The sequence below is a fragment of the Capsicum annuum genome, chromosome 3 (assembly GCF_002878395.1).
Source record: "Capsicum annuum cultivar UCD-10X-F1 chromosome 3, UCD10Xv1.1, whole genome shotgun sequence".
Classification (NCBI taxonomy): domain Eukaryota; kingdom Viridiplantae; phylum Streptophyta; class Magnoliopsida; order Solanales; family Solanaceae; genus Capsicum; species Capsicum annuum.
Window position 1 is genome coordinate 230186085 of NC_061113.1, and position 14699 is coordinate 230200783.

Sequence of the window (14699 nt, forward strand, 5' to 3'; positions counted from 1 at the left end):
TTTTTTTAGGGTAATAAATATATTCTAATTTTTTGAATAAAATTATGTATCTGGAGATTTAAAGAGAGAGGATATAAATAAGAAATATTTATAAGAGATTAACTAATAAGCACCGACAGTATATGCTCATTTTACACCGTCAAGGACTAAAAAACGGAAATTTCAATTATTATGTTACCTTTTAATATTTGATTATAAATAAATAAATAAATTTGTATTATACTTGGACTCTAGTTTATCTACGAGATTTGTGAAATTTTATTATTAGAAACCAATTGGAGTCCTACCGATCATAGAGTACTGCTAGTATATTTTAGTTAGTTGTTGATCGATCTTTTCGTCATTGGCCATTAATGATACACTAACAAACTCCTGCCAAAGGTTCCTCTTTCCCACCCATTCATCTCTATAAAAACTAAACATGCTTAACTCAAATCTCCATGACCTTAAACCAAAAAAAATAAAAAAATAAAAATGGAAGCTTGTTACAATAACATTCCATGGGTGATCATTATAGTTTTTATCCTAGTAATTATAATAATCCCTTGTGCTGTAGGGGGAAAAGTTCCAGCAATTATAGTATTCGGGGACTCGACGGTAGACAGTGGCAACAATAACCAGATATTGACTATTGTTAAGAGCAATTTCGAGCCATATGGTCGTGACTTTTATGATAAAAAGCCAACAGGAAGATTCAGCAATGGGCGGATTCCAACAGATTTGATGTCTGAGGCTTTTGGTTTGAGACCATTTGTCCCTGCTTATTTGGATCCTATGTATAACATATCTGATTTTGCTCTTGGTGTTTGTTTTGCTTCTGCTGGTTCTGGTTGGGACACTACCACTAATCAACTTGCTGTAAGGTTCCCATTATAATTCCATCTCTACTTACATACATACTTGTCCACCTTCAACTCTTATGTCCATTCAAATATTCACGTAAGACACAATACTTAAACACGCCCTTTAATTTGACCGCACATCACATCTATGACCTCCAACTCTGATTGTGTACAAGTAGACACTTAAACTTATATAAAGTTGAACAAGTAGATATATATGTCCCATGTGGCGTCCTACGTGGCCAATTCTTGTCCTACATGGCGTCCAATGAGTATTATACCGCATAAGACGTGTGTACCTACTTGTTCAACTTTATACAAGTTTAAGTTAATACTTATACACATCTAAAGGTGGAGACCATAGATGTAATTTGAAGTCAAGTTAAATGACATGTTTATATATTATGCCTTCAAGTAACTTGAAATGAAGGAAATAACGTTAATTGGTAATGAAATCAAACAAACATTTCACATAATTTAAATCCATTCTTAGGGAGCTTTACATTACATTGTATAACCGATCTACAAAATAATAGTTGGATGATAAAGTAAATTCATTATGTGTGCGCGTGCATGTATATTTGTGTACATATTTTTGTATATTTAGCTAACAGTTATAATTACATTTCGTCAATTGGCCAAATGCATCAAACTCCTAGGGAAAGATACACATTTGACCTCTTGCCATGAATAATTACAACCACTAGCAACATGTACAAGAAATATACAATAATTATGTAAAATATGTATATTATTATGTCAATATATGTTAATATACTACTGGTCCGTGCTAAGTCCGGGTCCAAACTAATATTATGAATTTAATATAAAGAATTTTTATTTCTGTTCTTACTTTTATTTTTGTAGCATTAATTTGACACTTTTTAAAGATTTCTAAAATACATTAAAGTACAAAAAACTATCTGAAAATTAAAAGACAATATTTTCTTTGTTTGTATATATATATTAAAATTTTCTTTTTTAAAAAGGAATCTAAGTGCATGCATGAAACTCTTCTAATTTTCATCTTATTAATTTTTTTAAACTTCATTTATTTCTCTGAATTGATATCATATTGACAAATATATAAAATTTGTATAATATTCAAGTAATGAAAAATATGTTGAATGTTATAATCGTGTTGTATGATGAGATCTGCAAACGATAATGATAAATAACATCAATAAATAAAACATAATATGATAAGAATAATAGTTTAATTCAATAAATACGTCTATGATGAAACATAAACGAATGACAAGATGATTTTTTACCCGACTATGATAACTTTTTTAAAAAGGCATTATACGAAGGACCATTAAAATTAGAGATTCTTCAGTACGTACTAGTAATTTTTGCTAACTATTATTTTGGTGAGGGACTATACGCATAAAAATTCCTTCTTTTTTATGTGTAAAATCTGATTAATTGGCCCCTTTGACAGAATGTGATGCCATTGTGGAAGCAAGTAGAGAACTTCAAGGAGTATCAGAAGAAACTAGAAACATATGTTGGGGCCAATAAATCAAACTACATAATACAAGAAGCACTGTATGTTGTGAGCACGGGAACTAATGATTTCTTAAACAATTATTATTCACCAACAAGCACACGGGCGTTGCACTACACGATAGAACAATTTCAAGGCTTCCTTATTGGACTTATAGAGAATTTTATTAAACAAATTTATCAACTTGGAGCTAGGAAAATATCATTTACTGGACTTCCTCCAATGGGTTGTGTACCTATGGAAAGAGCAGTAGATTTGATACAAGGACGTGGAGATACATGCATTGAGAAATATAATGATGTTGCTTTGCATTTTAATGACATGTTGAGTGGTTTGGTTCACAAGTTAAATGGGGAGCTTCCTGGCCTTAGAATGGTTTTTGCTAACCCATATGATGCCTTACTTCAAATGATCAAAGACCCTTCCTCATTTGGTAAGTCCTTTATTCTTTTCAACTATATATATGTGTGTGCATGGCTACTTACTCCTCTTTGCTATTGAAGTAGACACACACGTCTTATGTGACATAATTCAAAAGACGTGTGTGTCCACTTCAAGTTTATACAAGTTTAAGTGTCTGCTTGTACACATCCAAAGTTGGAGGTCATAGATGTGATCTGAGACCAAGTTTTTTGTAATTTCTAAAAGGTCTCAAGATAATTCTCCATTTCTTCCATATAATAGGAGCCACCATTTTCAATACTTGATTATTTTCTTAAAATCCTTCTTATAATAATGAATTGTTTTTTTCTTTCATCGAATGTATTGGTTAATTTCTTTTACTTGCAAACAGGATTCGAGGTGACAGGTATAGCATGTTGTGGCACAGGATTATTTGAAGCGAGTTACTTGTGTAATAAGCTTCAGCCACTCACATGTCCAGACGCAGATAAGTTCGTATTTTGGGATTCTTTCCATCCCACCCAGAAAACTAACCAAATTCTTGTCAATTCCATGATGAAAAATGTCCTCAATCAATTTTTATAGATTTTGTACGTAGATTTCAGAGTATTTATACCTTGTCTTGCTTTTCATTTAATTTGATAGAATGTCCTAAGGGTTAGCGTCTTGGAGATATTGATAGAGTAATTGCTGTAAGTCATGGGTTTAAGCTATGAAAACAACCTCTTGCAGAAATATAGGGTAAGGATGTGTACAGTAAACCTTGTGATTCGACCATTTCTTGAACCCCGCACATAGAAAGAGTTTTTTTTGTTTTTCTAGAATTTTTCTTTTAGCAAAGAGAGAGCCAAATGATCCATTTTCTTAATAAAACATATGTACAAACTGACACACATAGCGGGAGCTTTAATGAATGCGACCGTTTTCCCCCCTAGAAAGTACTTTCCAGAGTTTTGATAATAAAACAATATATTGTGTATATTGGTCATATCAAGAAGGTGATATTTGTACTCTTCATTTCAATACGTTAATGTAATTTGTCTTGGATTCTTGATTCTCGTGTAAATTTGTATGATGAAGCTCATATTTCTTCCTTTATGGATATTAATTATTATAATTATTCTCAATTTTATATCATTTTTTTTCTTCCCTTAGAGTACATTAACATTTAGTTTCTCAAATGTTTTAAAATTTTCCTGCCAGCCGGTAAATAACAAAATTAAAACAATGTTGTTATCTCTTAATCCAATAAGACGCATTTTGGGGAACTCCAGTTTATTTTCCAAGACATCACAAGAATATGTTGATCATGCCAAGATCATCTAGCAGGTCATTCTTTGAAATTTCTAGATAAGGGTGTATAGTTTTACAAGAACTGTACACCCCAGAAATCAACTATAACTTGCCTCTTACTTTTAGGGATGGCAAACAGGACAACACAAATGCAGGGAGGGGACAGGTTTAAGGCCATGTGAGGCGGGGCTTTTGTCACGATCCTAAAATGGATCATGATGACATTTATTGTGGCTGAGCCTTGATAAGTAAGTTAATCACCCAAACTGATACAAAGAAAATAAAATCGATAATAATATGAATCCAAGCGAGACTTCTAGAATGAAGCCACGCCAATCACAGAATATATGTATGTATGATAAACGAAAGTTTGAAGAAATACATAAACCACCAAAAACTTGAAGAGCGATCTAAGAATAAATTCGAAACTAATTCAAATAAAGGCATAAGATAGAGTGAGATCCGAGAATCTGCCTTGGACCCTAGAACGGTCCAGTACCTCGAATATCACCAACCGGCCGCGTGATCTCAACCTTCGCGTGTTATACTCGTGCAAGGATCTGCACCGAAAAAGCACAATAGGGATGAGTACGATCCACTTATACTCAGTAGGTATCATAGACCGACTGAGCAAAGTAGAAAATAAGATAAGTAAAATAAATACACTATGAGCACGCCACTTGCAAGCAGAAGAGTCCCAAACGGCAGCTCACAATGTCTCCACTAACAATTCTAATTTATAAATACTCAAAAATAAAAAACAACACTGATATACATATAAAATAACACAGAAACTAAGCACAAGTCAAAAAAATTAAGAAAGAACAAGCAAAGATTCAAATGCAATACAATACAATGCAATATAAATGAAATGAATGATGAAAGCTATTGCATAACTTTCTGTATACATCCAACAAACTTGTAGCTACCAGGCAGGACCTATGGGGGGTTCACAACCTATATACTATACCTCATATCTCAATCACAATCTCAATCTCAATTCATTTCACTTCTCCAGCCCGTGTTCACGGAGAGAATTTTTATATAAGCGTCTCATTTCTTTCAAAAATAGTGTTTCTCAGTGGTACCAATATCTTATGAATGTATATGTATGAAATGAGGATGTAAGCTTACAATCAGTCCAAAAAGGAGATATTCAATCCAATTAACACATAAGTGTAGACATGTAATCTTGTCCCTTCAAAAATTATTTTTATCATTTACTCCATCTTACAACATACCCAAACCCCATTCCATAATTTTTTCACAAAATGACAAAATAATAACCAACTCTAAACAAATTTTATCCGTAAATTCTCACATAATCTCAATTTGAACAAACTAACAACCTTTCCCTATCAAATTTTGACACATCACCGCCCCACACTCTACCCCACATACCCCTACCACTGCCTTCGTCACCCCCTTAATCCCCCTAACACGTTTTAAACCATAGAACCCGACAACTAGATCGCATAAGTAGCTGCTGGTTTCGTCACTTTTGCAATTTCTGGTTCATGTTGGTGAAAAATAGTAAAGGGTATATCGAGTTCAATCTGTTCGTATCGAGGTTCGATTCGGGTCTTCGGATGTGGTTTTCGTCTTCTCATTCGATTGATATTTGAGTTCAAAAGCTCCAATTAAGGTCCTACTCTTCCACTCTATTTTTCTTTCATTTTATCTTAATGTGATATGTTGATGTTATGATTGTTTGATTTGTATGTGATTTTGATGATGCAATTTTGATTGGGTGGTTGAGCAATTATATTCGTTTTGGATTGATTGATTAATTTTATATTAAAATTGGATAATTGGTTGATAATGACTTGAATCGTTTGAGGTAAATGAAATTGAGGGCTAAGTTGGATTTTGGGAAAAAAAGATTGACGTTAATAAAAGTGAATATAGATTAATTTTGATTCATTGATATTGTTGAACACGATAGTATCATGTGTTAGGTCATCAAACGGATAAGCAAACGATAGGGGGTAGACAAATTGAGGGATTATGGATTGATGAAATGTTTGAAATGTGAGTTGAGTGATTTTGTTTTATTTCATTTGTCTCAATTGTACTCATTTGACCAGGGAATGCCTCGAGAAATTTGTATTGATTTATCTGTGGAATGCCTCGAAGTATCATGTACGAAAAGGAGGCTCGTAATCAAGGCCCAAGGCATCGGGTAAAGCATTGGAGCGTAGTTTAGGACTAGTGTAGGTTAGTGTAGGTTTACATTTCAGTACCTTTTTATTTTGGGTCTGTAATAAATTGGACTGGACACTAATTTTGGTTTCGATTGTTTGTTTCGTGTTTATGTGTTTGTTGGTTTAGACATTCATAGTGTTCATCCGATATACTCTACAGAGCGACTGTGGTCGAACTACGAGATCAAGGGGTGCCTAACACCTTCTCCCCGGTCAACAGAATTCCTTAGCCGGAATCTCTGTTCGCGGATCAGTTTTAGAGTCAAACTGTTTTGAAAAAGGATTTTCAAAGGTGACTTGGCACACCCGATTTATGTCAAGTGGTGACTTTGAATTTAATTGTAAAAAATCCTTTTCGAAACAAAAATGTTTTCTTTTGTCACTTAATAACAAATACGCTTTCAAACTTTAAAATTCATATTTTTTAGTGAAAAAAGGGATGTGCCAGCTCTGGCGACATTCCTGGAATTTTTCATAATTCGAGCTTATTTTTTGAAGTTGTATCGACTTAGTTTGACACTATGGGTGTATAGACGTTGTGTGTGTTATTGTTTGCATTTGTTTTATCATTGTTGAGTGCCTACGTGCTACGTGTTTACAGTTTTTTTCTTATGTGTTACCGCTTTATATCTGTCACCATTTACATAACCTGAGTCATTTCTTTCGCAATAAGTCCGTAGTACACGCTGTATACACGACCTCTATTTGAGTCACCTTTATCTTAAAAGGGAGAGTCGTTGGCTGGTATGGAGTAGGTGGAAAGCAATCGCAGCCACTATCGACCATACGCTCCCCCGAACAGCCTTGTTAGTAGACCTCAATGTAGGTCGACCTTTAAGTCATGCTTATCTGCATTATATTGAGACCTAGCAGGATTCACTTGGTCCTTTGTAAGAGACTCACCCTAAAGCATTTGTATGTGCTAATTGTTGCATCTTTGAGGGTTATAGGATCATTTAATGAACTGATTTGGGGAAAGCATGTGCTAGAATTATAGAAAAGTGTGTAGGCAAGAAAAAAAATTGAAAAGAAAAAATGAGTAAAAAAAAAAGAGTCGTAGTTTTTAGAGTTCTTTATGACTTTTGTTTTTCACAATCTAAAAATTCAAAAAGATTTTTTTTACCTTTTGCACTCATTTCTCAAAAAACAAAAATATCAAAAAGATTTTTCTTTTGTTCCTTTAGCATGCATTCATAATTCAAAAAAATTTTCAAAAAAGATTTTTTTTCAATAGGAGCTTTTTATAAATGAAAATTTTTAAAAAAATGATAGAAGTTTTTTACATTTCGTATAATGAAAATACCAAAAATATTTTTCTTTCATAGCTGTTGGTATCATTTTTATATGAAGTGTCAAATTGAAAACTCAAAAAGATTTTATCAATTATTTTTCATTGTCTGTTTTGGTCATGTCCCTCATATCATGGTTCATTAATATCTTTAATTATCCAATTTGGACGAATTTTGCACACCTGATTCTCCTTTCTCGGAAGTGAGATACGCAGGCAGCCCTTCTAGGGTTCGATGATCTTATCAAAAAGATTTCTTTCACTCTTTATTTAGAGTAGGTGTTACTATACATCTTTAAAAGAAAACTACAAAAAAAAAAAATTCTTTAATAGGTTCAAGTTTCATTTTCGTATGAAATTCAAAATCTAAAACCCAAAAAGATTTTATTTGGTAATCATAGGTTTCATTTTGTATAGGAATCTGAAAAATTCAAAAAGATCTTCTCCACTCTTCATTTAGAGTAGGTGTTTCATATACATCTTCAAAAGAAAACTACAAAAAGATTTTTCTTTAATAGGTTCAAGTTTTATTTTCATATGAAATTCAAAATTGAAAATCCAAAAAGATTTTCTTTGGTAATCATAGGTTTCACTTTATATAGGGAGTTTAAAGCTGAAAAATTCAAAAAAAAAATTGTCAATTCTTTTGACAATTTAGTATTTTCTTTTCTTCTCAAAGTTTCAAAAAATAGAAAAAGAGTTTGATTGACCATTTTGGCAAGACTTCACGAACTACGCACACCTAATTCTCCTCTTTCGAGAGTGAGATACTTAGGCGCCCTTCTTAGATTCGATTATCTTTTCAAGAAAAATAGAAAAAGATTTTGAGAAAGTGTTGAACTCTAATACCTTTGTTATCTCTTGTTCAGTTGAACTCTAACACCTTTGTTATCTCTTGTTCAGTTAGTTTAAGGTGGTTAGTTTGAGGCATTCTGGTGGTTCCTCCATATGACACCAAATCGAACGAAGTTTTAGCTGTGTCCAACAAGGATATAGAGAGTGACCTCATGGATCAAACAAAGAGTCAGGAAAATCAGAGTTTAAAGGAAGAGAATTTGAGACTAAGACAACAAATGATGAAAATGTATCCAACTTGGGCCAGTGGGCTGCCTCCTCCTCCATTCCCCACTATTGACCCTGCAAATATCTTGAGTTTTCCATCACAATTGCAAAGTAAATGTCCTATTGTTGTTGACACACCATAACATGCCTCGAAATTCATTCCACACCAGCTGCATCTCAATACTTCCACCACTTATTCTCTAGCTCCTCAGTATAAACCTATTACATTTACAACACCACACACCATCTGTGATTTTGCTGCTCAACCCTCTACTGAGGCTTTCACATTGGCTATCTGCCCAACGGTTGTGGTTTCTTAAGCCGTTAGTGAACCCATGTTCAATACTCTTGATGATCATTGCTATACTCCTAAACCTACTTTTAAGTTAACTGGACTACCAAAATTTCTTACCAAGAAGTCTGACATGACAGAAGAGCAAATGATTGGGAAAATAAAGGGTACATAAAATGCTATGAAAATTTTCATAGGACTCGCGGGTAAAGAAGATGTTTCATATAAAGATTGAGGCATGTCTTCAAGTGTCAACCTTCTTCAAATATTTGAGATATAGAAATTTGAGAAACATGATAGACATGAGGATTCTGTAAAACATTTGGGACGATACTGTAATCAATTAAGGAAAACTGGAGGGAAAAAAAAGGAAAATATACCTATCACCGTGTCAGGGCCAAAGCAGAGCTTGAGCGGTCCAACTCACCAATACTGTCTACCTCAATCACGAGCTTACATATAAAATCCACATACTCACCTGCAACATGGTTCCTCTTTTCAAAATCCAAGATATTCCATTCCACTTTCTCAGTATCCTTTGAATAATGTACAGTCGTATGCTCATCCGTCTTTCTATCCACAATGGTGTGCTCTGGTACCTCAACATCGTCTTCGACCCCCACATATTTACCAAGATACCTCTATATCCAAGTTTCAACCAAGTCCAGAGTTTGCAAAAAAGAGGAAGGAAAAGGATAATTTCACTCTTATTAGGGAATCCTATGCCAGTTTATTCCAGAGATTGAGACAGAGAGGCATGATTACTCCTCTCCTTGGGTATACATCTGACCCATATTCAAGAAATTTTAACCCTAATGTACGGTGTGCATATCATTCTAATGTTCAAGGTCACAGTATTGAAAATTGTCATACTTTGAAAAGATAAATAGAAAAGACGATTCAAGAAAAAATAATTGTAGTGCAAAATGTTGACACCTCGAGCGTCACACAGAATCCTTCACCAAAAATTGGTGAGGCACAATACGTGGAAAGCAATGAGTTGAGCATGAGGATCCAAAACTTATTTGTTGAGGAAAATGTGTTTGATGGTAATGAAAGCTCTAGTCATGATGTGCAAATTAGTGGCTAAATGTCAAGCTCCGCAATTAGGAAGACATTTCTCTCCTTACTAGGAAGAGGTTTTGGTAGCTAGTCTTGTTTTTCTTTCGATTTTTTGAATTATTCCAGGGATATAACTAAGAATCTATCTTATTTTATGCCTTTGCCGTTTATGTTTAAACACTTTTATCTTTTCTTTCAGCAAATTGTAGTGTCCCTTTTGACTTTTTTCTTGTTTTAATTTGTTTGTCTTCTTTATACAATACAATTTATGTTGATTTTAGTGATATGACATGCTTGTAAAATTTTTAGCCAGATCTTTAAAATCTAGTTTAATCATGAAACATTGAATCAGAGGGCTAAAGTTAGAAAAAAAAAACATCTGAGAAATAGGTAGAATGTTAAGACATTTGATGACCATGTTGAAGCCTTCTTAAGTTAAGTACTTTAATTTTGAGAATCACAAGAAAAACTTGGTCATTAATTGAAAGACATGTCTCAATTAGGTCAAACAGTGGATGCACAATCCTATCTCAAGAGAAACGAGAAGATAATCAGCTCCACGAAAGCATGGAGCATTCAATGTGAGGGATGTACAACAAAGGTGGAGTTGTATATTTGACAAGTGTAGAAGAAAAAGTTGCACACATGCTCAGTTAAAGTTAGTGTTGTTAAGTGTCACAAATGATCTTTATCTTCCACTTTATATTGCATGATGTATACTTGCATTTTCATGGATTGATATGATGAAGGCATTTCATTCTGCTATCCAAACATTGTGTCACCCTTTGTATACTCTATTTGAGCTTTAGTTCTATTTTCTTTCATATTCTTCTTTTGGAATCAAGATAGAGTTAGCAAAGTTCAAAAGAAAAGATGTCGAGCAAAACAATCGAGTCAAAAAAAATATATAGAAAAAATATGTCCAAAAAAAAAAGAAGAATGTCAAGAAAAATAGAATTAGAAAAAGTCCCCAAGAGGTAAGGGTCAATGAAAAATGAATAAGAGAGAAATCAGAATTAAGCAAAAGAATAAGCTGTTGGAACTATGTGTGACCTGATTCTCCTCTCTTGGGAGTGAGATACATAGGCTGCCCTACTTCGGGCTTAGTCCAACCAAATAAACAACTTAAAATTACCCAGTCAAGAAACTGGGGCATGAGTTAATCTTCATTGTTTGAGTCAATTTCAAAGTTATAAGTCCTACCCCACTTCTAGTGTCGTTTGGGCCCTATGCCAATATTTCTTTCTAACCTTATCCAAAATCCAAGTTACAACCAAAGAAAGACCTTCAGATCAATCTTTGAGAATGCTAAGGCTAAGCATGAAATGGATATGATGACACATTCTGGGAACTACTTGTCTTCCTCAGCATAAGAAATTAGGAGAGAAATAAAAAGAGAGAGTCTTATTAGTGAAAACCCTCAAGGGCACCATAAGAAGATGGTAAGTTGAGAGAGATAAAAATAAGAGAGTCTTATCGATAAAAACCCTCACAGGCACCATAAGACGATTGTGAGTTGGGAGAAATAAAAATAAGAGAGTCTCATTGGTGAAAAACCCTCACGAACACCATAAGACAATGGTGAGCTGCGAGAAAGAAAAAGGCTTGTTGGAGAAAATCGTTCAAGGCGCCTCTAGTTGAATGAGGTCTCCAGATGAATTTTGCCTAAGGAAGTAACTCAGTTTCAGGGCCATTAACTCAAGAACAATTGGTAGAAAGTTTGGATGGAAAGATCAGGCAGCTTAATCCAAAATGCATGGCATAATCATTAGAATTGACTGTCATTTTTAGATAATTTTTTATTTCTTTATTTCAAATTGGGACATTCATTGTCTTTTCTTTCTTCTCTTTATTTTATTTTATTTTTCTTGAGTCATTTATAAAAAAAATCATTGTCATTTTTCTCGTATCTTTGAGTCAAATCCATGTCAAAATAAGTAAGAAAAGATTTCAAAACTGGCTACCAGCTTCTTCAATTGCACAAAGCAAGACAAAGGGCCAGCACATGAAAGAGACATAATTGTGAGCTGAAATAAGGCATGCAGAAATTTTTGCCAACAAACGAGTCTGGGAACTCATGGAAATACCAAGGTTCAAAGGGTTTATCTGAGGTTAATGGCAAATCGAAGATACTGTGTTTTGTTTCAGAGTCACTCTTAATAATCTGAGTTTGGATAAATGTTGCAGCAAGTTAATGACATATGCTAATGGTTGAAAGCAAGATTAAATGTGATGGGGGAAAGAGAAATCGCCTCAAAAGCCAAAGTCGCAAGCCAACCACCCTGTTTTAAACTCACAATTTTTCTTTATATTAAACAGGAATAGTTGCTACCTTCAAATCAAAGGATTCAAAACGCAAATGTCCAAAGGTGCAATTCCTCATTTCTGTAAATGCAAGAGCAGTATTGTTGTACAGGTTTAGTAATCGCAATTAGGGTAAAACTCATCATCTTGTACCCCTAAGAGACACATATTTGAATCTTTCATGTCTCACGGCTAGGAGGTGGTGCACTTCTTAATTTGGACTATTAATTCTAAAAAAAATATTTTTAGCAAGAATATTTCACTTACATTCTTAAGAGAGGGACTTGTTGGTCTCAGTCATTTAATTTTATCCTCAAAAGGTGCATTTATTGATCAGGATCTTGATTCATTTTTACATCATGCTCTGTTGCAAGTAGTTGTGATTGGGTTTGACACTCGCAATAGCTTTTGATGAAAACTGGGGCAAAAATTAAAAGTAATTCATTTTATATGGAATTTCACTTTAGAACCCTCCCAGAAAGTGAGACTTTATTTTTCTGAAATATAGAATCTTTCTTTATCATAAGCTTTGTTTGGGATAATTTTTGTTCTAGTTTTGATTCTGATTTTAGGAGCCCACATGGAGAACAGGGTGAGGAAATTGCAAGTCAGGAGCCCGCCGAAAAAATAGAGTGATGAAATTGCAAGTCGGGAGCTCGCTCAGAGAACAGGGTAAAAAAATTACAACTCGGGAGCCTGCCCAAAGAATAGGGTAATGAAATTGAAAGTCAAGAGCTCGATCGGAGAACAGAGTGAAGAAATTGCAACTTGAGAGCCCTTCCAAAGAATAGGGTGATGAAATTACAAGTCGGGAGCTTGCCCAGAGAACAGAGTGAATAAATTAAAACTCAGGAGCCCGCCCGAAGAATAGGGTGATGAAACTGCCAGTCGGGAGCTTGCCCTGAGGACAGAGTGAATAAATTGAAACTCGAGAGCCCGCCCGAAGAATAGGATGATGAAATTAAAAGTCGGGAGCTCTCCCAGAGGACAGAGTGAAGAAATTACAACTCGGGAGCCCGCCCAAAGAATAGGGTGATAAAATTAAAAGTCGAGAGCTCACCCGGAGAACAGAGTAGAGAAATTGCAACTCGGGAGCCCGCCCGAAGAATAGGGTGATGAAATTAAAAGTCGGGAGCTCGCACGGAGAATAGGGTGATGAAATTAAAAGTCAAGCAAAAAGGTGAAGAAATTGTAAGTAAGGAGACCGCCTGAAGAATAGGGTGAAGATTTTCAAATTCAGGATCAAGGTTCAGAAGTACCACTGACAGAACATGGTCAATTTGTGAGTTATCTCTAACATCAAATTTTGTATGGAGAAAGAATTTATTCTCAAGTTCAACTCGAAAGAAGATCAGATCTTTTGTCAATTTTAAAAGCATCAGAAACTCAAGTCAAGATTCCAAAAGAAGCTGCATAAATAGGACTTTTATAATTTCATTTATCTTTTTAACTTATAATTTTCATTTTTGATGTAATGACAGAGGCGTGGACTAGATCTTCGACAGGACCTCACTCTACTCTCCAACTGGGTATAGTCTCTCCTTGTCAATCCTGAAACCACCTACGACTTGAATCCCACATAACTTGGGATGCTCAAAATTAAACTCGGTTGTCCTCTTTCCTTTTGTTTCCTTCTTTTGAATAACAGTCAGGATAAAATTATATCTCTTTGTCTACTTCTTTATCTGAAAATACTTTGTGTTTACATCCAAAGGGGGCATGATGTAGGCACGTAATTTTGTCCCTCCAAAAATTATTTTTACTATTTACTTCGTCTTACCACGCACCCCAACCTCATTCCATAATTTTTTCACAAAATGACAAAATAATAAACAACTCTAAATAAATTTTATCCCTAAATTCTCACATAATCCCAATTTGAACAAACTAACCTCTCCCTATCAAATTTTGATACATCACTACCCCACACACTACCCTCACATACCCCCTACCCATGTCACCCACTTAATCCCCCTAACACGTTTTCTTTCCCATAGGGATATAAGCACATAGTCATAAGTAACAATATATAACTACATAAAATACACAAGAGCAGGGGGGGGGGGATCCATCATTTTTTATTTTTCTTACTCATAAATACTCACTGAAATTCCCCCATTTTTCTACAATTAACAATAGACACACAATAATTCTTTACACATTACACACCACAACACATACCCATCGATGCACGCACACACACCAGTAAGATAAAGTGAAGAGTGAAAGAAGAGATTGATAGAGAGATCAAAATTATAGTGATAAGAAAACAGAGATATCCAATGAACAAAGAGAGGGAGATCGAGTGAAAAATCAAGTGACTCGTTATTATCTGGCGTCGGGACCCTCATCGGAGCTCCAAATAGGCCACAACAATCCAGCGTACCACTTTGGTCAAACCATCACTTGAAAACAGTGGCCGACAAACCTAATTCCCTCG

At 34.6% G+C, this 14699-nt stretch overlaps 1 protein-coding gene across 1 annotated transcript; it reads left to right on the forward strand.

Annotated features, from left to right (window-relative positions):
- The first annotated feature begins 414 nt into the window (after positions 1 to 414).
- Positions 415 to 3804, forward strand: LOC107866118 (GDSL esterase/lipase At2g04570-like). Its single transcript, XM_016712301.2, has 3 exons — positions 415 to 858; positions 2287 to 2785; positions 3146 to 3804. Exons 1-3 carry the CDS (start codon positions 475 to 477, stop codon positions 3337 to 3339), a joined length of 1077 nt encoding a protein of 358 aa, XP_016567787.1. The 5' UTR covers positions 415 to 474; the 3' UTR covers positions 3340 to 3804.
- Positions 3805 to 14699: the final 10895 nt, after the last annotated feature.